This window comes from Psittacula echo (assembly GCF_963264785.1).
Source record: "Psittacula echo genome assembly, chromosome: 3".
Classification (NCBI taxonomy): Eukaryota; Metazoa; Chordata; class Aves; order Psittaciformes; family Psittacidae; genus Psittacula; species Psittacula echo.
This window is the reverse complement of record NC_137736.1, coordinates 36,294,475-36,317,125: the sequence shown is the minus strand read 5'-3', so window position 1 is coordinate 36,317,125 and position 22,651 is coordinate 36,294,475. Positions and strand designations below refer to the sequence as shown.

Sequence of the window (22,651 nt, the reverse complement as noted above, 5' to 3'; positions counted from 1 at the left end):
TCTTTTTTCTGCTTTTATGCTGTTACCAATTTCTTTTTCGAACCATAGCCAGGGTGTTTCCATGATGAAAATGTGTGGGATCCAGAAAGTCTGACTCAGCTCAGTCACATTTGCTTGGTCACTCCTGCGCACCTGGATCGCAGAAGAAAGCCACACACCTAAGTGAGGTCTAAGAGTCCCCTAAACATCAAGGAAGGTTTGTTGTGATCCTCTGACATCCCACAAAGATAACATGGGACAGGGACAGGGACTGACAGATGCTGGGTGACAAAGTTGCGGCTTGCACTCCACAAATTTTGCAACCTTCCCCAACAAAATGAGGCACGTGCGCCTAGCCCTGTGTTGGGCTGCTATGAAAAAAGAGTCCATCACCCCAAATATTCTGTGCCTGAGTCACTCCTTCGGGGACTGCCTTACTGATTCCTCCTTTGAAAGGCAAATGGATGAGGTTGGCTGCATCTCTTGCTTGCCAGGACTTTGACGTCCTCAGCTCTTTGGGGGTGCCCCAGCACCTACAGTGGAGTATTAAGTGTTCAGCAAATCTCATTGGGCTCAGGATAGACTCACCTTTCATCCTTTGCCTGTGTATTTTCTCCTCTTAAGGTAATTTTCCTATTTGAATGGGTTTGTGCAAATGGTTCCTTCAGTTTTCTTTAGGGAGAAAAATGTGAAGTATCTGCTGGACAATCACATCCCAGAGTCGTTTCTGGGTTGTTTTTTTTTTTCTGGTCTTAAACAAAAAACTTCTATTAGTCTCCAATTACTGAATTTATTGCTGATCAGCTTGGGAAAGACTAAAAGTAATTATATTTGGGGATTAGAGAAATTATATTTCAAGAGACATGGGACTTTACAGCTTTTTAATGCTGCTGGTTGCGTCTTCCTGTTCTATGTGCCATAAAAGTAAAAAAAATTGAATATTTTATAAAAGTGATTTGTGATGGGTGATGGTATAGAACTGATCCGGTAGTTCAGTTTATCTGTGGCATTAAAAATCCCCACAAGGAAAGTCTTAAATGCTTCCATCCATCCTACATTATGTATATACCATCTCAATCAGAAAGACTTTCTTGGTAATAAAGCTCCTCTGTCTAGTTAGTTGAACCCATGCTGCCTTCAGAAGGTTTCTTTTTAATGAATGGCATGGAAAACTCTTCCAAGGCCAAAATATGTGCATGAGATTTACTAATCCTGTAGCCTCTGTCACTCACGATAATGCTAATAATCCTTAAGCCTTACATCATATTTAACATCTCATGTAACAAATGCATCTCTGGGAGATGAACAATAAATCCCACATGCACTATGTATGCTTCCTTCTCCTGTGCCTTCATAGGGAAGTCCCAGATTTGGTGTAGCTCCTTCCTGCTATGCTGGTTCCTTCTTGCATCCCACACTGGCAAGGGGCTGACACTGTCCCAGTCCTTCCCAGGAGACTCTTCCAAAGCCATCAGTATTTGTCACTGTATTTGCAGTCAGGATAGCGGTAGGCAAAACGGGAATCACAAGACCGCAGAGGTTTCAGGAGCTCTGCCAGCTTTGCAACCGCCCCACTGACACCCTGGTCATCGGCAAGGCCATCGGCACAGTGCTGCAGGAAGCTGTCTATCTTCTCCTGCACGGGTTGCAGGAATTTCCCCTTCAGAAGCTTAGGCAAAAGCTCTTGACACACCATGACAAGGCTGTGCTTCTCTCCAATGGAATTACAGGACACAAATGCAGACTGGCAGTCCACAGTCAAACAGCTAAATATATCTTTATATTCTTGTTGGTCGTCAATCAGCTGGCTCCCTATTAGAGACAATTAAAGCACCTGTTAGAAACACAGTAGTGAAATCTTGGATAATCACGTATGTCTGTACCTCTGTATTAACATGGGGTTAGTTACAATCTGAAGTACACAGCTATCTTTCACCACGCAGTACTGTGAGCTCTATGTGGGCCAATTCCTCACTCCTGAAATATGTATGTTTTTCTGAATGACTGAGCTCTGCAGAACTGCCTGACAGAAGATTTGGAGTCTGTCAAGTCAAACTGATGATGAAAAAATAAGAACTGGAGTACTAACCTAAAAAGTGGAGTTCCTACAAAAATTACCACAGATAGCCAAACCCATAATTTTTCCATGTTACCCAAAATCATTAAATTGCAACAACAGCTCATCTAGCTGGAGTTAACAGTAATAGCTGCTGGGATGAGAAAAAGAAACCCAGTGGAAAATTCTCTGACAGCTGCTTCTGAATATTTGAGATCTGCTCAGCTGAATGTGCAAGTTGAGCAAAGACCTTTTCAAAATTTGAACATTCAGAATGAATTATTGGAGGAATAGTCTGACTAGCTCTACTTTCAGGAGCAGACAAATGTAACCTGTGAAAAGTGAATAGCGACCCTTGATTTCATATAAAAATGACAAAAGGGGGATTTTGTTGTTATAATAATAATTATTATTATTCATAGTTAATGTGATAAATACACCTAAAAAGAGTTTTATGGGCTTGTTCAGCCTGGAGTAGACAAGGTTCCAGAGAGAGCTTATAACTGTCTTCCAATACCTAAAAGGAGCCTGCAAGAAATCTGGAGAGGAACCTTTTACAAGGGCATGTAGCAATAGCACAAGGGGGAATGAACGGCTTTAAGATGAAAGAACGTACATTTAGATTAGATATTAGGAAAAATTCTTTACTGTGAGGGTGGTGAGGCTCTGGCACAGGTTTCCCAGAGAAGCTGTGGCTGCCCCATTCCTGGCAGTGTTCAAGGCCAGGTTGGACAGGGCTTTGAACAACCTGGTCTAGCGGAAGGTGTCCCTGCCCATGGCAGGGGGTTGGTACTAGATGATCTTTCCAACCTGAACCATTCCATGATTTGACCCAATACTTAAAACAAATGAAGTTATTAAATTTCTACTTGCAAATACTGACATCTATGTGGCAAAAGTTTTAGAAGAGGTGATTTAAGAGGACTTCAAATGAAAGCCTTGAGCACAGTACACACTGAATGCTGATGCCAGTGCAGAGATGGTGGGGCAGAACAAAAGGGCCCATGGTTGGTCACCAAATCTGACTGCACAAATAAATTGCCTGGAGCCTTCCTGATCCAGAGCCAGGATGGCAGGAGCTGCTGATGCTTATGCTGTCAGAAAATCTCCAGTGAACTTTTCATTATTTAATTTAGCAAGTGATGTTTCGTTGATTACAAAAAAAAAAATCATCTGCAGAGCCGAGTGTAGCAGGTGAAAGATTCGTTTCCCCTGCCTTGCTAAGACCTCCAGCAACAGACGGAGCCTGCTGAGTACCTTCCTCCTTGTCAATGATCCCCAGCGTGCTGGCATCCCGAATGAACAGATGCCCATTGCTAAACACGCCGAAGGTGCCAGCATCCACATGGGTGAAGTAGAAGAAGTAGTTGAGGTCGTTGGTGCCCATGGAGCGGAGGACAGCAAGGAGCTGGAGGGCCAGGTCAGCGGCCACCTCAGGGGCTGCACCAAAGAAGTCACGCAGGGGCCGGGTGCTGGCACTGACCACCAGCCGCCCGCAGGAACCCAGGTATCGTGGGAAGGGCCATCCCTCCACATCAGGGAAGATCTGCCAGAAAGAGAAGGAACATGAGAATTGCCTCTTTGGTCTCTGCACAATGCCCATGGACCCATGTCCTTCTCAGAGGACTTTCAAGTGCCTTTCAAGCAGCAGTGCCAATGTCATGGTTTGCTTTCTAAATCAGCCCACAACCCTTGCTCACCTCAGCCGGCCCCAGCAGCCCAAGAATGCACTGCTCCATCCTGGAGTAGCTATGCTGCTTTTTTTTGCTTCTTTTTTTCCCCTTTTAATTGAGGAAGAAGAACCTGATATTTCAAGACTTATTTCATGAGGGAGATTAACCAAAAGTCCAAGATAATAATGGATTTCAAATTAAATGAAATTTTAGCCACAGAAGAGCTAATTTTAGGTGTCTTTTTGGAGCCTTTGATGGGTTCCTCATGAGCAATGCATAGCTGAAGTCACAGCTTGGAGGTGAGATGGGGCTAAAGCAGTTTTTGCTAATTCGTAAAAACTGCCTGGCTGTTTTGTAAGAGACTTTGCAGTCTCAGGGACCCAAGTGCTGGGTGTTTGCCATGCTGGGGACACCAGGGCTGGGCTTCCTGCATCACTGCAGCTTGTGCTATCAGTGCAGTTATACCAGGTAGAAACCAAACTGCATGACTACTGAGCTGTGCCAACACAAAGCTTTCTGCCTTTTAACCTTTCTGTCTCCCCAGCTTCTCAGAACCATCCCCCCTCCCTAGGACTGGGCAAAGCCATGTGCTCTGCTTTGGAAAGCACTGGCTTTGGGCAGGACATTGATGCTACTGCTGCCTCTTTTTTTAGAGGAATCTCAAAGGGTTGCAAGAAACATCAATGAGGGCGAAAGGTGGGGTGGTAGTAAGCAGAAGCGAGGATACTCTCTTGGAGACACACGTAAGGAAAGAGAGGAGCCACATGCCAGGCATGCCTGCAGTGGATCAGGCAAGAGGCATGAGGCCTCCCAGCTATCTACCTTAAAACTCAGAGCTCAGTTGTATTCGGGATGCCCCCAAGCACCTCTGCAAAGATGTGCTTTGCCATGGAGCTAGTTACCAGCAGCATTCAAATGAAAAAACAGCACTGGCACATGGAGCCTGGAAAATCAATGCTTCCCAAGTCAACGTTCAACCTCAATGCTGCATCTTGGTTCTCCCACACTAAAACATGCTCTTTCTCTTTTATAAACAGGTTGTGATTTTAAATAATACATTAGCAATGCAAACATAACACTTTGAAGTGTCAGGGACATGTAAAACCCTGGCTTTCACAATGCGCTAGTGCTACAACCTGTCTAGGTTCTGATTTATTTAAGGGGTTGGACATTCACATTTCTCCACTACTTCACTGGGTGATGCAATGTGCACCACAGGAGTCTGCCTGGCTTCAGCCATCCAACCCCATAGAAGAAACATGCTTTATGAAGGTTAGGAAGCTTGCCAAAGGCCAGGACTGGCACTTTTCTGCAGCTGGGGCCTGGAGCACATCTCACACGATAGTTCACTTGCAAGGGGTTGCAGGGTGGTGTTTCAAGACAGTCAAGGTCGCATGTACCTGTAACAAGATGGGGTGTGAATTCACTGACAGGGTGTACAACAGGCGCAGCTTGTCCCTGTCAGTGAGGTGGTCCATGTAGATGCTGCCAGCATCTGGCACCTCAGCATAGCGCCGCACTATCCTGTCCAGGAGACGCTGGGATGGGCAGCGCAGCATTGGGCTAGACAGGCCCTGGTGAGAGGCAAAAATATGACAAAGATGTTTATTTTCCAGCTTGACATGTCACAATATGACACCCCCTGGTCCATGCTGTATGTACTCTCCCCACTGCACTTCTTCCCAGCCCTGGCATCCTGGCTTGCTGGTGGAGGTGTCTCTGTGATTAAGCCGATGAGTCACTTCCCTTGTTAAATAATGTCTTCACATCTCTTCACTATTTGCTTAACCTGTGAGCAGTTTTCTTGGAAATACTATTTGCTAAAGTCAGTAAACATGCTTTAAAAGAGTAAATAAACACCGTATGTGAGCACAAGCACAGGACGTATTCTCTCTCTGATAAACTTGTGCATTAACTATTAAAATCAAATGTGAATAGCCTGTGCATATATTTTTTAAATGCCAGCAACAAATAAAGAATTGTTGGGTGAATAGAGCCAACAGTCACTCTATTTTACCTTTCAGATTTGGAGGTTTGGCTTGTAAATTGCACAAGGAATCTAAGGCTAGAGTAAATGGCAATAGAGATTTATACCTTCATAGTCAAAAAAGAAATTTTTTCGAGGTCAGTCTTCCTTAATAGCCAAGGAGAGAAGACATAAGGAGTGGCACAGAAATGCTGCCCTGCCATGCCTTTGCTGGGAAAGGGAATCAGGTTTTTGCTGAGCCTTTTTCTTGCAAATGATCCCAGCAGCCAAATTTACTCATTCTGGTTTTCTTTATAATTTGATGGCTGGGAGACTTGCTTCAGAGGAAAGGGCACTGAAGCTCAAAATGCTCCCTGCCATTCTTCATGCTGAGAGCAAAAATTTGACTCAGGATCTCCCCAAGTCATTTGGTAACTCTGAGGTATGTCTCTCTCAGCCCTTCCTGTGCGAGCTGTTCATTTGGTATAAAACACTTACTTATCCAGCCATGACAAAGAAATGAAGAAACAAGGAAAGGAAGAGTGTGCTGCTTTCCCTATTGGAGGTGGAAAGGGAGCACTGGACCTCCCATGTCCCCTCCTCCGCCTCCATGCTGGCCTTGGTGAGGGCCCAACCACTCCCTCCTTGGCCATCAGTTGCAAGAAACAAGCCCTGAATGCCAACAGCTGGTCAAAACTACTTGAGAAACTCAAGTCCAACTGGACCGTTGTTTTGTAACAACTGAAGAACCGTTATTTCCTCCCCTGTCCCCTAAAGAAAATAAAACATTTGTCAAAAATAATTCTCCTCAGTTCTATTTACAAGTCTTCCTACACTCCTCTCCTCTCAAGTAGGCTTATCAAGGAAATATTTTTTCACTAATGGTCTAAAACCATGGAAGGAGCTGGGGGAAGGGATGCGTATGGATTTCTGTCTCACAGCACTTGTGGCACGTTGTAGCTGACTGTCACTTTCCCTTAGGAGGAGAAGTGAGAAAAAATGAGCAGAACAGAACTGTGTTAAATAAGAGATAAATGGTGGAGAAAGTCTCTTGCAGCTTAGCGTGTATGCAGATATTTGCAGCCAAAGTTAGAAAGTCTTGCTGCCTCCAGCAGCTTGCAATGCAAAAGCTGAAACCCTTAAGAGTATATAGTAGAAACAGAAATCATGGTGGCAAAGAATGCATGAAAGTTGCAATTAGAATTTTTTTCCAAGGTCAGAGCTCATCCTATTAACACAGATGTGGGCATGTGCTGCACGTGGTGATCACACCTGCTCATTTACTGAGGAACCGTTTCAGGCATATCAAAGGTGGTGCGAGAGCAGAGGAGCAGGATTGGGTGCTGCCACGTTTATATCACCTATTGGTGCAACCTCCTGCAATTTAATGAAGCCCTGATCCACCAGAATTGGACAGAGGGGCCTCTGGATTTTGCCGGAGCTAGTCAATAGGGTAAACTTCAGCACCTGCTTGAGTGTTTCAGTGGAGTGAGGCCTCCCATTCCAGCAGACTGATGGAAACATCCCTACAGCAGAAGAGGAGCAAGAGTTGTAAAACTGTCAGGAAAAAAATGTCAACGGAAGAAATACTTGAAGTTTGAAGAACACATACTTGAAACACTGGAGATACTGATTTATCTGAGAATATCTTAAGTCCTTTGCAGTGTCTCATCATGCCAGAGAATAAGACCTGAAAGCCTGAAATATTGTTTGTGATTGATATGGAAAGCATCTTATTTACTTTGATTAAATACCCACATTTTTGAATCTAATAGTGATAGCCTACCTGCACTCAGATATTCTTTCCCCTACTGCACAGTACGTGATACATTTTTAACTCCCATATATGCATATGTATGTGTATCTAGTGCAGGCACACCCGGAATTCACTCTGACGTAAAGATGACCTCTGGAAGACAACTTCTCCTCACTCTGCTTTATCTTCAGCCAGGCCAAGGAGGGATGGCTCAGATTAGGAGCACAGCTATCTCCTGCCCCATGTGCTGCACATGGGTGCAACTTCACCAAATGACCAGGTTTAGGGTGGGCTCCAGGAGGAAACATTTGGATGTAGGTAGGTGTCAAAGCACCTGCAACTCAAACAAGGTTGTTCACCTCCAAAAGAAAGAAACTAAGGATGCCCTGTGAAGCTCTGGAGCTTTTCCCCACTCCCAGGAGGTTTACTGAACACTTCCCTGATGATGACGTACCAGGTCAAAGAAATGGCAGGTCTGGGAGGTGGCTCAGGGAGCCCCCTAACACCCATCCTTCCCTAAGAAGGACCAGCTGCCAGATCAGTGAGCTGCTGTGCATGTGCTGCAAGCAAAGCGATGTGTGCCGGACTCAAAGGCCAGGTAACTATGGTGCTGGCACATCTGCTGAGGGCAGATGTGGAGATCAATAGTTTCAAACAGTAGGTCCTAAAGACAGGGACTGAAAATGGCTGGCTTTTCACCTTGCTACTGCTTTGACCTGTCTAGGCTGTGCTTTGTAGGCAGGGTTGTAAATCTGCCCTGCAGTGATCTGTGCTGGAACTAACCCGCTTTGTTGTTCTTCCCCTACAACAGGAAAAGCACGCAGCATGGTTTGAGGTAGTTAGCTCCTGGGTGAAGCAGCAGGTGGCTGGAGCTACCATGAAGGCTAAGCTCCAGCTAAATCCTGCTCATCTCTGAGATGGGCTGGATTTTAACACTGAAGACTTTGCTGTGTCCAATAAAGATTTTCACTGTGGCAGGTGAAATAATCACTGTGGCAGGCAGTGTAAAGTGAAAAACTCAGCTGATGGTTGAGTCAGGCAGGGCAGGCAGCGTAAAGTGAAAAACCATTACTTCATGGTCTGTCATTTTGATTCAAGCACGTTATGGTTTGTTGTATTTCTCTCCTCTATAAGACAAAATTATCTGAGCCCATTATCTTTCCTCAGTGCTGCTATATGAGAAAAACTGCAGGGAGGGGAGTACAGACACCTCTGTGTGACTGCAGCTTTATGAAATAGGGTGAGCATCATGTTAAGCATCAAGAGAGGTGTGTTGTTAACACGTCTGAAAAGAGTCTGTGTGTATGTGGAAAACCAGAATAGCAGTGCTGCAAGTAAGTGGAGCGATGCATGATACGCGCAAGAACCCTCACCATAACAGCTCCTGCTGGGCTACCAATGTGTGTCTGCCCAGCAAACACCGTAGAGGGGACGCAGTGCTTGGCTGGGGTGCAGGCAGAGGTGCTCTTGTGGCTTTCAGCTCTGAGAAGGGCAGGTGGGATGAGCAGAGAGGAAGGGGATCCCTGGCTCGGTGGGGCTGGCTGGCTTGGTGGGTCATCCCATAACCTGTGGTGCCCCCCACACACTGCATGACTGTAATGTTGTTGCTGCTCTTGCCCCTCAGACCAGCAGCCATTTCGTAGAGCACATGCCCAATTGCCAACAGTGATTACTGCCAAAGTTTGGAGGTGGGGGGCTAGGCTCCAGGGGCTATGGATCACTATGCTCTTCTCTGTATTCAAGCCTATATGGTGTTATAAGGAATTTATATCATGTTTAGGATATAAATTTTTTTTCTCTGCTTGATTTACAGAACAAAAGAACCATGAAAACCTGAGCGGAGTAATCCTGAAGCTGGTGTGCACAGGTCTGGGCTCCCCTGTACCCTTCTGCATCCTTTCCAACTAAAGAAACCTCGGGGGTTGCTGAAATGTCCCAGGGAGTTTGTCCCTGAGCACATCCCCCGAGGCTGGTCCCCCAGCTCACTTCAGCAGTGCCCTGGAGCTGGGGTCAGCTCAGCTTCCCATTGCACATGGGGAAATTCAAGCACCCTGGAGAAACTGATAGGTGCACGGACAGAGGGCCCCAGCCAGAGTCCCTGCGTGGTGCTGTCTGTACGTATGTGTATGCATGTGTGTGCGTGTGTCTACACGTAGGCATGCATGTATGATTTGCCGAGGTATCTCCAGAGAGGAGCCTTCAACCCCGGAGAGAGGGGAGCCCCGCGTGCAGGAGCCTCAGCTCCGAGCAGCGAGAGCCACCTCGGCAGCCTCGAACCCCGGCCAGACCCTGCCCAGGAGCCGCAGCTCCGCTGAGGCGAGCCGGGACTCACAGGGGGCGGTGCCAGGAGGGACGGCCCCGCCCTGAGCGGGGAAAACCCGACCGAGGGAGCGCGGGAGCAGCGGTGGCGCGGGGGTTGGCGCTGGCAGCGTGAGCGGGCAGCGGGCGGGATGGGGAGCGCTGGCTTCAGGGCCGGGGCCCGGTCTGAGAGCTCTGCTCTGGCTGCCCCGGCGGTGGCAGGAGTAGGCACCAGACAGAGCCGATGAGAGGGGAGGCTGCAGCGCAGAGCCCGGGGTGCAGAAAGTGCCTGCACTGGTCCTGTGAGGCGAGGGTGCGTAATGGGCAGGGCTGCACTCGGTGCCCTGGTGGAGGCCCTCCTGCAGCAGGGGCTGAGCTGCGGGACGCTGTCAGTAGCTGAAAGGTGTCAGGGAAGCTGAGGGGGAGCTGGGCTGCTTGCTCCAGGCCTGAACTGTGTAGGGGCCTCGAGCGTCCACAATAGTGCATACAGAAAAGCAAGGGACTTTCTTTGCCACATGCAGAGTTGTAGTCAATGGCTCGATGTCTGGCTGGAGACCGGTAACGAGTGGCGTCCCTCAGGGATCAGTGTTGGGACCGGTCTTGTTCAACATCTTTGTCGGTGACATGGACAGTGGGATTGAGTGCACCCTCAGCAAGTTTGCCGATGACACCAAGCTGTGTGGTTCGGTTGATACGCCGGAGGGAAGGGATGCCATCCAGAGGGACCTTGACACGCTTGTGAGGTGGGCTGATGCCAACCTTATGAAGTTTAACCATGCCAAGTGCAGGGTCCTCCACCTGGGTCAGGGCAATCCCAGGCACAGCTACAGGTTGGGCAGAGAAGAGATTCAGAGCAGCCCTGCAGAGAAGGACTTGGGGGTGTTGGTCAATGAGAAAATGAACATGAGCCGGCTTCAGTGTGTGCTCGCAGCCCAGAAAGGCAACCGCATCCTGGGCTGCATCAAGAGGAGTGTGACCAGCAGGTCGAAGGAGGTGATCCTGCCCTTTGCTCTGCTCTCATGAGACCTCACTTGGAGTATTGTGTGCAGTTCTTTCTGGTGTCCTCAACATCAAAAGGACATGGAACTGTTGGAACAAGTCCAGAGGAGGACCACGAGGATGATCAGGGGACTGGAGCACCTCTCGTATGGAGACAGACTGAGACAGTTGGGGCTGTTCAGCCTGGAGAAGAGAAGGCTGCGTGGAGACCTCATAGCAGCCTTCCAGTATCTGAAGGGGGCCTACAAGGATGCTGGGGAGGGACTATTCATCAGGGACTGTAGTGACAGGACAATGGATAATGAGTTCAAACTTAAACAGGGGAAGTTTAGATTAGAAAGGAAGAAATTCTTTACTGTTAGGGTGGTGAGGCACTGGAATGGGTTGCCCAGGGGGGTTGTGAATGCTCCATCCTTGGTGGTGTTCAAGGCCAGGTTGGATGAGGCCTTGGGTGACATGGTTTAGTGTGGGGTGTCCCTGCCCATGGCAGGGGGGTTGGAACTAGATGATCTTAAGGTCCTTTCCAACCCTAACTGTTCTATGATTCTGTGATTCTCCAAAATCTGATGTCCTCACCCAGAACCACTTCATGGTTCTGCAGGGGGCTGATGAGGTAACAGACACCTCACCACAGTAATGTCCTGCTGATGCACCAGTAAAGAGGATCACTATTGCTGCCTCCAGGAAAGCGTGGCAGGTCATAGTCGTAGGTGGTTGTACTTTGAAATGCACAGGTGATCAGTCAAGAGAGAGCTTGTGGGTCAGGGTCAAAGGGAGAACAGCAATAGGGGACATTTCTGTGGGTATCTGTTCCAGACCGTCTGATCAGGAGGACTCTGTGGATGAAGTGCTCTATAGACAAATTAGGAGCAGCCTCACGCTAGCATGCCCTTGTCCTCATGGGGGACTTCAGCCATCCTGATATCTGTTGGAGAGATGGTATGGACCAGCACAAGCAATCCAGGAGGTTCCCCAGCTGTGTGGAAGACAACTTCCTCTTGCAAGTGGTAGAGGAGCCAACGAGGAAAGATGCCATGCTTGACCTCATGCTCACCAACAGGGAGGGCCTGGTTGGGAATGTGACACTCCAGGGCAGCCTTGGCTGTAGTGATCATGAGATGGCCGAGTTTGAGATCCTCAGGACAGTGAGAAGAGCGTGCAGCAAGCTCCCTGCCCTGGACTTCAAGAGAGCAGACTTTGGCCTCTTCAGGAACCTGCTTAGTAAGGTGCAATGGGATATACCCCTATAAGGCAGGGGCAGGGGACCCAAGATTGCTGGATGATGTTCAAGCTGTTCCAAGCTCAAGAGTGTTGCATCCCAACTAGAAGGAAATGTGGCAGGAGGGCCAGGAGACCTCCTTGGATGGTTAAGGAGCTGCTGAGGAAACTTAGAGGGGAAAAAGGAGCTTATAGAAGGTAGAAGCGAGGGTAGGTGGCCTGGGAAGAATACAGGGACATTGTCTGGGAAGCTAGGGACCAGGTCAGGAAAGCTAAGGACCAGTTAGAATTAAATCTGGCAAGGGATGTGAAAGATAACAGAAGGGCTTCTGTAGGTACGTAGTGAACAAAAGACAGACTAGGGATAATGTGGGCTCTCTCTGGAAGCTAACAGGAGAACTGGCTACCCTGGATTTGGAGGAGGCTGAGGTTCTCAATGAGTCCTTTGCCTCAGTCTTCACTGGCAAATGCTCTGACCACACCCTCCAAGTCTTGGAAGGGAGCTGCAGGGACTGAGAATGAAGACCTTGGGCCCACTGTAGGAGAAGATCAGGTTCAAGATCTTCTTACGAACCTGAATGTGCACAAGTTCATGGAACCTGATGGAGTCCATCCGCGGGTCCTGAAGGAGCTGGCAAATGAAGTTGCTAAGCCACTATCCATCATATTTGAAAATCATGGCAGTCAGGTGAAGTTCCCGACAACTGGAAAAAGGGAAATATAACCCCCATTTTCAAGAAGGGGAAAATGGATGACCCGGGGAACTACAGACCAGTCAGTCTCACCTCTGTGCCTGGCAAAATCTTGGAGCACATTCTCCTGGAAGGCATGCTAAGGCACATGAGAAACAACAAGGTGGTTGGCGACAGCCAGCATGGCTTCACTGAGGGGAAACCCTGTCTGACCAATTTGGTGGCCTTCTGTGATGGGGCTACTGAACTGCTGGATGGGGCAAAGCAGTTGATGCCATCTACTTGGACTCATGCAAAGTGTTTGACACTGTCCTGCACAACATCCTTGTCTCTAAATTGGAGAGACATAAATTTGATGGATGGACCACTCAGTGGATGAAGAATTGGCTGGATAGCCACACACAGAGTTGCTGTCAACAGCTCAGTGTCCAGTTGAAGACCAAGTGGTGTCTCTCAAGGGTTGATATTGGGACCGATCTTGTTCAATATCTTTGTCGGCGACGTGGATGGTGGGATTGAGTGCGCCCTCAGCAAGTTTGCTGACAAGAGTAAGTTATGTGGTTATGTTGATAGGCTGGAGGGAAGGGATGCCTTCCAGGGGGACCTTGATATGCTTGAGACGTGGGCCGATGCCAGCCTCATGAAGTTCAACCAAGCTAAGTGTAAGGTCCTACACCCGGGTCGGGGCAATCCCAGGCACAGCTACAGGTTGGGCAGAGAAGAGATTCAGAGCAGCCCTGAGGACAAGGACTTGGGGGTGTTGGTTGATAAGAAACTTAACATGAGCTGGCTTCAGTGTGCTCTCACAGCCCAGAAAGCCAACTGGGCTGCATCAAAAGAAGCATGACCGGCAGGTCAAAGAGGGTGATCCTGCCCTTTACTCTGCTCTCATGAAACTTCACTTAGAGTACAGTTTTGGTGTCGTCAACATAAGAAGAACATGGAGCTGTTGGGGCAAGTTCAGAGGAGGGCCATGAGGATGATCAGGGGACTAGAGCACCTCCCATATGAAGACAGGCTGAGAACACTGGCGCTGTTCAGCCTGGAGAAGAGAAGGCTGCGTGGAGACCTCATAGCAGCCTTCCAGTATCTGAAGGGGGCCTACAAGGATGCTGGGGATGGGCTCTTCATTAAGGACTGTAGGGATAGGACAAGGGGTAACGGGTTCAAACTTAAACAGGGGAAGTTTAGATTGGTTATAAGAAAGAAGCTCTTTACTGTGAGGATGGGTAAGGCACTGGAACAGGTTTGTCCAAGGAAGTTAATCCTTGTTAATGCTTAATCCTTGGCAGTGTTCAAGGCCAGGTTGGATAGAGTCTTGGGTGACATGGTTCAGTGTGTGCTGTCCCTGCCCATGGCAGAGGGGCTAGAACTAGATGATCTTAAGGTCCTTTACAATCCTAATTATTTTATAATTCTATTCTATGATATATGTGTGTTGCAACCCAGCCAGTTCAGCCAGGAGTTGGGAGAGGAGGGGGTAAGGAAAGCCGTATAGCACATCGGGAGCGTTTTAAGGAGAAGGATTTGGGCTCAGCTAATGATTTAACTTTGCAGCAGATCTGACAAAGCTCAAAGCCACATTTCTCCATGTACTTTTTCACCCAGCTCAGCAAGTGGGAATTTTAAGCTCTTGACTCCTTCTCTTTCACATCGCACTGCTGTGGGGGCAGCACAGTTTTGCGCAAACCTGTGCAAAGCAAGGCTGGAGGACCTGGCACCCCAGCTTGCCCTCCCTCAGCTCCCTGCAGTGCTGCCTTGGAGGGCAGTGGTGGTAAGCAGGCACTTGGGAAGCCGCCGTTGTCCCTGCCCATGTCCCACAAGCTTAGGTGAGTGATGCTCTGACTGAAAGTGCGCAAAACTGTCCCCTCTCCCTGGTGCCTCTCCCGAAGTTACTAGGTGAAGTACGGTGCAGCTTTGCTCAAAAAAAGTGTTTCCCTTTCTGGCACCTGCAGGAGGGCACTGGCCTCAGGGTGACCTGCGTTGCAGGACTCTCTGGTTCAGGTGAGTCCTTGATGCAGCTCAGACACCAGCCCCAGTGCTGCTGCTGCTGTTGCTGCTGTACCATGATGCTGCTCCCTTCTCAGACATGCTGTCCCATGGGGTTACAGAAGCAGAAAATCTGAAGCATAACTTCAGCATTCAGCAAAGCAGGAGGAAGCACTTCCCTTTCTAGAGGGAAAAAAAAAAAAGTTCCTTTTTCACAGCCCTTTCTCTAGAAAGGGGCAATTCTTTGCCTCTCAGGGTCTTATTTAGGGTATATCCAGCCTCCACCCTGGCCCCTGCCCCTTGACAGTGATTATTGCAATGCTGTGCTGTTGTTTGGCTGTGGTAGGAGTATGCATATGCATTTAAGGAGGGGACTTCTCTCGGATGCAAGCCAGAAGCTGCTAAATGCACTCTCTTTCCCCATGGTTGTCCCCAGCTGCCAGTGGTATACCTCAGTGCAGGCAGCACTCTCCTCTGGAGCCTGCCTGCTCTCTCCCTCCAGCCCTTCCTGTATGTCCATCTTCCCATGCCATTGCTGCCTATATGCCTGGTGGCAGTGACTCCTCCTGCAGTGCGCCTGTCCTGGCTTCACCTGTGACACCCCAGGACTGCAGCTGAAAGGGCAGCACGCTGCTTTGTGCCTGAGATCATTTGCTATAGATGGCAGACAAATGAGGAATCAAGGCTCCAGCTCTGACTGCCTGTGCTACTCGCCCTGCCAGCTGCAAGCAGAGGGGTCTAAGCTACCCCAGTCCCCAGCCCTGAGCAAAATCAAGTTCAGGGCACAGACTGCGAAATGAATCTCAGACAGATTGCCCAACTTCTTTAAGACCACACCATATGTCTGGGTCAGAGCTAGGACTAAATCCAAATTTTCCAAATCCCATTTAATTGCTGTAGTCACAGCACAGTGATGAAGTGTCCTCAGTTTTCAAAACTATTAATGATTTCCAACGCTGGATGTATAGAATCACAGAATGGTTTGGTTTGGAAGATCACTTAATTCCAATCCCCCCTGCCACAGGCAGAGACACCTTCCACTAGACCAAGTTGCTCAAGGCTGTGTCCAACCTGGCCTTGACCGCTTCCAGGGATGAAGCAGCCACAGCTTCTCTGGGCAGCCTGTTCCAGTGCCTCACCATCCTCACAGTAAAGAATTTCTTCTGAATATCTAATCTAAATCTACCCTCTTTTCAGTTTAAAGCCATTCCTCCTTGTCCTATCCATTGTTTGTGAGCATAGCCCCATGTTATCCCCGTGCCTGAAGTCAGTGGGTACTACAGCTTCCCACATGCCCTCGTTGCCAGGGCTGAGCCCACCCCTCGTCCTTTACCAAGCAAGTTGCGGACTTGTCTCCTTCAGACCCTTTTTCCCTCCCAAAACCACATGGGACCCCCTGGGGCTCCTCTTCCCCTTGCTGGTATGGGGCCCAGGGTCCATGGGGCACAGACCTGGACCAGGTCAGGGGTGAGGCGCTTCGCCCGCAGCCACTTCTGGAAGCGTTGTGTGCGGCGCAGGGCATGCTCCAGGCTGCAGGTCTTTGTCTTCAGCAGGGAGGTGCAGATGTGCTTGTCAGCCCGGTCGTGCTGGTACTTTGAGGTCAGTCGGGTGATGTCAACCATCCGCCAGCTCTTGGCATCATCAGTGTAGTTGCCCGAGTAGCTGAGCAGGTAGCTGGGGGGCAGCTTTAAATGAGAAGAAAGCCAGGTGTCAAACCTGCCAAACCAAAACGAGAGCCCCACGGAGAGCAGGTTAAGAAGCCACACGGACAGCTGCACAGTGCCAGCACCACCCGCGGTTGTTCCACCGCACTCCAGACGCCTGGAGTTCCTGCCATTGCTCTACAAAGACTGAGTAGCCCCAGTTTGGCAGCCCCAGGCACCGGGATGAGGCAAGTGGACTGAAGCCATCAGCCAAGGAAATGCATTTTGGAGGAGATATCTATCTTCCTTTGCTTCCCGCCTAAACCGTCCCTTGTCATGAACAGTGCCATGGGGCAGGAGGTGAAGCACCTAGATGGGGTCTTTTGGACCACACAGGGAGAGTGTGAGAGGAAAGGAGGGAAAGAATAGGGCTGCAGGGTTTTGATTCATGGAGAATCTCTGTCATTTTTAAATTTAATTAATCCTGGAGAAAGGGGCCCAGAAAAGGAGTACTCAACACTTTAAGGGACCCTGCAGAACAAAACCTCATGACAGTAAATGTATTTTGGAATACTAAAATAACCATTTGTCTTGAGGTGGTGGATTTGCTTGGTACTGGGATCAACAGGGGCCCCCAACATTGCTGGCTGTATTTTCATAGCCAGAATGCATGGCCTTCCCAGGCAGCAGCAGAGTTTGGGGTGTGATGGGGTGGAAGAAGGGGTAGCCATGGAGATCTTGCACTGATTTACTTCCCCTACATAGGCACAGGAGGGGAGCATATGGGCTGGGTAATTAGGTAATTTTTTTTTGTTTCAGCAACCCCCTCAGCCCTGCCCACACAGACGTCACGCATGCAGGAGCTGAGGAGCGTGGTGCCTGTTTTGTAAGTATGTCTGTAACCTGCTCTTGGAAAGCAACTAAACTCTGACCTTTGGCTTGGCCATTGTCATGCATTCGCTGCCTCTAAATCCTCCTGCCCTTACGTCCTTGTCCAAGTACGTAAGAAAGCACGTCCTAATTCAATCTCACCATAAATTAAAGCCACTGGTTCAGAAGTGAAAGAGAAGAGGTAAGAAGTTCCCTGCAGGATCAACTAGCTGGAGTTAGATGAAGACATTAACAAATCTAATAGCTGAAGCTGATTTTTCTGTTCGACTTCCAGTTGGGAAATTGGCACAGAAGATTTTTTGGGGGATTAATTTCCTCTGATTTCAGGCAAATAACTGACTCAGTGATGCTCAATGATCAGAGACTGACCAGCCTGCTCCCCATGACCGCTCTTGAAGGCAGCACTTCTCTCCTTTTCCCCATCAAAGACCCTGTGCAGCTCAGCTCAGGGGCAAACCTGGGTGCCCAGGACAGGGGAAAGATGGTCTGCCCAAAATGCTGCTTCGGCTTTTGGCTCTAGCCATGTGCCAACCTCAGAAAATTTTCTGCAGAGATACAGGCTGACCGGAAGTGGCCCATTGCATGAACAGGTTGAGGGGAGGTTCAGGCATTTCAATCAAATGGCCGTTTTGCCCACTATGAAATTTGAGCTTCGTTATTATTAGGGTGTCTGACATAAAAATAAACCCTGTTTTTTTGTTTGGGTTTTTATTTTTTTTGGTTGGTTGGTTGTGGTGTTTTGGGTTTTCTTGTTGGGGTTGTGGTTTTTTGTTTATTTGTTTTGGGGTTTTTGTCTGTGGTTTTTTTTTTGTTTGTTTTGTTTTGTTTTTTTTTTTTGGTCTGGTTTTGAGCTGGGACCGAAGAGCAGAGAATAATTGCTATGCCTCACTATGATTTGTTGTGCATCCCAACCCCTCCCAATGCCTAATCTGCAGGCACAGTGTGCCAGGCACATATAGGGAAGAGATGGCTATAGGTTGGGTTTCTCCTTTTCTCTTTTCCTCTTTTTTCTTTTTTTTTTCTTTTTTCTTCTGTTTTCTTTTTCCTTTTTACTTTTCCTTTTTGCTGTTAAGCACAAATGTGCTTGTGATTTGGCTCAAGTGTGTGTGTTTGGGGGAGCTCAAGTCAGGCAAATACCAAGAAAGCACCACCTCCTGCATGCGAGCAGCACATGGATGTGTGAAATCCAGGACTGAGTGTTAATTTAAGCTTGGATGGAGCAATTTCCTCCACAGAGCTCCCCGGGGAGAGCCACGCAGGCCTGGGAACCCAGCATGGGCTGCAGCAATTCTGTATTTGGCATCATTTCTGGGCAGTGCAGCACTGGCCTGGCACACTTGCTAGATACTTTGAAGATTCATCATCAAGTTGTGCTGTAACAATAATTCACTTTTGTATGAAGCCTTTTAGCTAAGGGCTCAAATGTGCTGTTAAGACTTTCAGTAAAATCTGTGTGGGTAACTGCATGACAGATTACAGATTCTAGATCAACTCAGAACTAAACATTGAAGAAAATCAAATTTGTTTTTCATTTTTAGTGGATGATACAAAGTATTTTCTTTCAGCCAAATAAATTTTGTTTGCATTGGGAGTTAAATATCTTTAAAAATATATGTAAGTTAAGTTTTAAAATTAAAATAAAGAAATGCCATATAAACCCCCATCAAGTTGAAGCATTCCAGCTTTTTCAGACCACCCTCCCATTACTTTTGGCCAAAGCTCCTCACCAGTGTTGCCACAACTCTGCAGATAGTTTTGGTCAGCTCAGTTTCACAGTGTTTTGAAAATCTAATATTTTACAAAAACTTTTTCTCCACCCTGCTCTCTGGACAGTTGATAGGCAAGCTTTGGTATTCTCATTTACAGATGAATAAAGTTGGGCAAAGATAAGGGAAGTAAAGAACATTAGAGCACAAGATGAGTCACCGGCCGTTCTGGGAACAAAACCCACATCTTCTTACTCGTTAGTTGAGTGAGAATGCATGTCACAGCTCCCGGAAATGATGGAGAATTAATGAAGCATGTTCTAATGAGGATTAACACAGAGAAGGCCAAGTGCCATCCACCTTATCGAACATGTGAAAAGGTACATGCGGTGGATCAAAGAGCCTAAGTGCCACTGAAATTTCCCACATTTAACCTTCCACTTGCCAAAAAATCCTAGCTATTCAAGAAGTCAAGTGGGAAAACAAGTTTAACCCCTCCAAAGAAAAGCCTGAAGCTGACTGACTGCTAAAGAGAAGTTTTTAAGTTACCCTTTTCAAAGTGCTCAGAGCAGAGCTGTATGTTATCTCTTGTGTGTTGCACTGCTTGTGAGAAGCTGATTGTGAGATGGCAGGAGACAAAAAAACCCCTCTGTTTTATTCTGCCTTTCCTGAGGCAGAAGTGTCATGCTCTCACATGTATGTGGCTCTGCGCTCTTGGATCCCCTTCGACCCTCTGCACACAGCACCCCTTTCCTGCTGCCCACCAGAGGAAAGCCAGCGTGGGGGCCTCCTGCTTTTACTTACATAGCCCCTCTCTCCCAGGCCCCAATGCAGCATGCAGCTGGCCACCAGCCAGCCAGAGGCAGTTGCTTGCTGCAGAAGGCTACTGCTATTTTCAGCAGGGCTGAGGAAAGCTGCGTGGCCCCAGCCTCCCCAGTGGCTAAGCACAAGTAACTGAAATGGTGCACCTGCATCAGGCTGCATGTACAGAAGCTGCTTCGTACCCAGCGGCAGGTCCCTAAAAACCCTGCACAGGTGAGTGGCAAATGTTGGGACATGGAGCAGGAGCCAGCTCCCATGTCACCCTGCTGTGGAGCATAAAATGTAGGACAGCCCATATCCCAGATGCGCCCCCAGCCGCTGCAGTCCCACACCAGCCCATGTCAGCCAGCTGAACATGCTGATTGTAAATCCATCCTGCTTTTTGGGACAGGAGCCCAGGCTGGGCTGGGAGAAACCCAGCACTGCTGGCTTGGTCCTTCTTAGTGCCTCTGCATGCCCTGGTCTCACCCTCAGCATGAGCTGGGGGGATCAGAAACCCAAGAGGGCAAAGTGCCAAGGGCTGGGACCCCTGGTGTGCCGTGGCAAGGGGTGTTCTGGCATAGCAAAGTCACATGCTGCCTTTTTGCAGCGTCAGTAAGGGAAGGATGGATGTTCAATATTACAAGTCCATTCCAGACAAAACATTATGGTTTAGTATGCTACATTTTAGAGGAGAGTTTAAGATAAAAATGGTGATTTGTCCAATATTATACTACTTACATTATAGCATTAAAAATACAATTTCACTACAATCATTTCTTCTCCCTCAGGCTTTTATATCTATAAAAGAAAATGCATATGACTCTATAAATCGTATCAGACCCAATAAAACCTTCCTCTGCCAAGCACTGCCTTTAACTTTCTCCTCAAATACACTGGCAACATTTTCCCTGTTGTCGTCAGATACGCTCTGCTTTTGAGCCTAAAACTGATTGGATTGGTCTCATCACTGCTTGGCAGCATATGTCTCATCAGCTTTGAGGCAGATGCAATTTCTGCCTCTACCTTAAAGTTCTTAACGGAAATCTCCCAGAAGAGTACTAATAATTTAGCCCCATCTATTTTTGAGAGTGTAGGTAACCTGATGTGCAAATGTGCTCGTGCCTCTGGCAGGTTTAGATCACTTTTGATCTTAATTAATACACACATGGAATTCTGCACATTTGTGTTGTTGCACCTGGTACAAAATTATGTAGCATGTTTATATGTTTGTAGTTGACATAGTCCATTGGGAGTGTACAGAGCTAAATACCCTTGCCTTTACTCAGTTATTCATAATGAAATATTTCCAGTACATCTAAACAAGATGGTTTTTTTCTTCCCTTCATCACTGCCTTGAACTGTTTCAATGCCACTCTCTATGCAGAAAGTTGTGCCTTTTACTCCTGCTTTCAGATTATAATTCAGGGTTTATCATGTTAGTATGGCTTTAAAAGAAAAGAGACAAAGCAGCAGTTTATAGACATTAATTAAAATACCAGGTGCTGTAATAGTAAGTGGGTGCTAAGTTACTGCTTGCATTGTACTTCATTAAAGTACTTGGAAATACTAACAAGCAACTTTCAAGTTATTATATAGAATGTTTTAAAAATTACTGGGCTGAGTTTCTGACCTTATTTCTTCTTTAAAGAATTTCTTGCAAATGGATGTCCCAATGCAGGCGTTGCATTTATCAAGTCCCAGGAAAGTCCGGCCAAAGCTGTAGCTGGGTTTGACGTGGGGTGCAGACGGAGAAGCTATTGCTGCTGTGGAAGGCTTACAGCTCAGAGCCAAAACCAGGAGCATCATCAACGAATCTGCAACTCTGGAGCAAATGTAACATATCCAGCGCCCCATCTACAGTAGCGAAGAGCTCTGTCTTTTACGAGTTACCCCTATCTATACTTTTGGTCTCTTTCTGATGACCTCAACCTTCAGCGGTGAGCCCCAAAACACAGCAAGACACGTTGGGTAGGAGAGACCTTGCTCCAGTTCCCATCCTGCCAGCTGGTCACTGGCTCTATTGGCTTGAGTTTTGGGTGGGAAAGATATGATGTAGGGTGGGGAGAAGGAAGTACATGGAGGATGCAGATAACTTCAGTTGCCATGGTTACCTTTCCTTTACTTGGTGCAGCTGCTTTGGCCCCTGCTGACCCTCCCATCAGCCGACTTGGAAAACAACACGAAGAAGTGCTCATCTGCACTTTGTGCAGACAAATGAAGGATATCCTGTCGCTGGAGCAAAGGGCATATGTGGGACACTTAGTAAAAACTGATTTGGAAGGAATAATAGTATGACAGAAACACACGTTTTACCAGAAGCCAGACCCTTACTGTTGCTTCATTCCTAGAGATTTGCGATGGGACGTCGCTTGACTTCTCAGATGCTTTGTTGGCTCAGTTTCCTCTTCTCACAAAAGTGCTGAAAAGACTGTCAGGTGGAATTGTTGCCATTTTGTTTCTTGAAAATAGCATTTAGAAGAGATTGCACCATACTCTGTCATGCCATGGAAAGCAGGATAGCCTGAAGCTTTCCAAAACATCCAGCTGACATAGCTGCTTGGCCTCTAAGCCTCTCTTGAAAAATGGGTCTTTTCAGCAAGACTTGCATGCTTTTGAATACCTTTTCCTGATGGTCCTGGCACTGGAAAGAAGCTAGAGGTGGGGACAGGGGCTAATGCGGGAGCTTACCAGAGGTTACGAATTCACTTAGAAACTACTGCAATCACACCCAAAAACTGTTCTCATTAGGCCAAAGACTTGAAAGTTATGGAAGCTGCTGGCTAGCTGTTCTGGCCTGGATGCTGGGGAGAGGACCTCGCCTCTCCCAGGCTGGAGCGGCTGTGGTGCATCCACTGGCCCTGGCAGGCTGCTGCTCAAGGCTGGAAAAGCAGGCCTTGAAGCTGTACCTTGCTGTACCTCGCTACCCCAGGCAGTGCAGCACACAGCGTGCTACTGCGATGCACCAGGCTTTGCTCCTTTCC

General features: G+C 47.8%; 1 protein-coding gene across 1 annotated transcript; it reads right to left on the bottom strand.

Moving 5' to 3' along the window:
• Positions 1-843: 843 nt before the first annotated feature.
• Positions 844-21,571, bottom strand: DIPK2B (divergent protein kinase domain 2B). The gene is made up of 5 exons (XM_080612956.1): positions 21,301-21,571; positions 16,078-16,342; positions 5,109-5,282; positions 3,293-3,581; positions 844-1,791 (listed from the first exon to the last, which is right to left on the bottom strand). The coding sequence occupies exons 1-5, from the start codon at positions 21,522-21,524 to the stop codon at positions 1,451-1,453; spliced, it is 1,293 nt and encodes a 430-aa protein (XP_080469082.1). The 5' UTR covers positions 21,525-21,571; the 3' UTR covers positions 844-1,450.
• Positions 21,572-22,651: the final 1,080 nt, after the last annotated feature.

Coding starts and splice junctions, on each gene's coding strand:
- DIPK2B (XM_080612956.1), bottom strand. CDS start 21,524: ATGGGGCGCTGGATATGTTACATTTGCTCCAGAGTTGCAGATTCGTTG. Junction 5,283..16,077: donor TCACCCCTGACCTGGTCCAG/GTCTGTGCCCCA, acceptor GCCTCTCACCAG/GGCCTGTCTAGCCCAATGCT. Junction 3,582..5,108: donor CACACCCCATCTTGTTACAG/GTACATGCGACC, acceptor TCTTTCTGGCAG/ATCTTCCCTGATGTGGAGGG.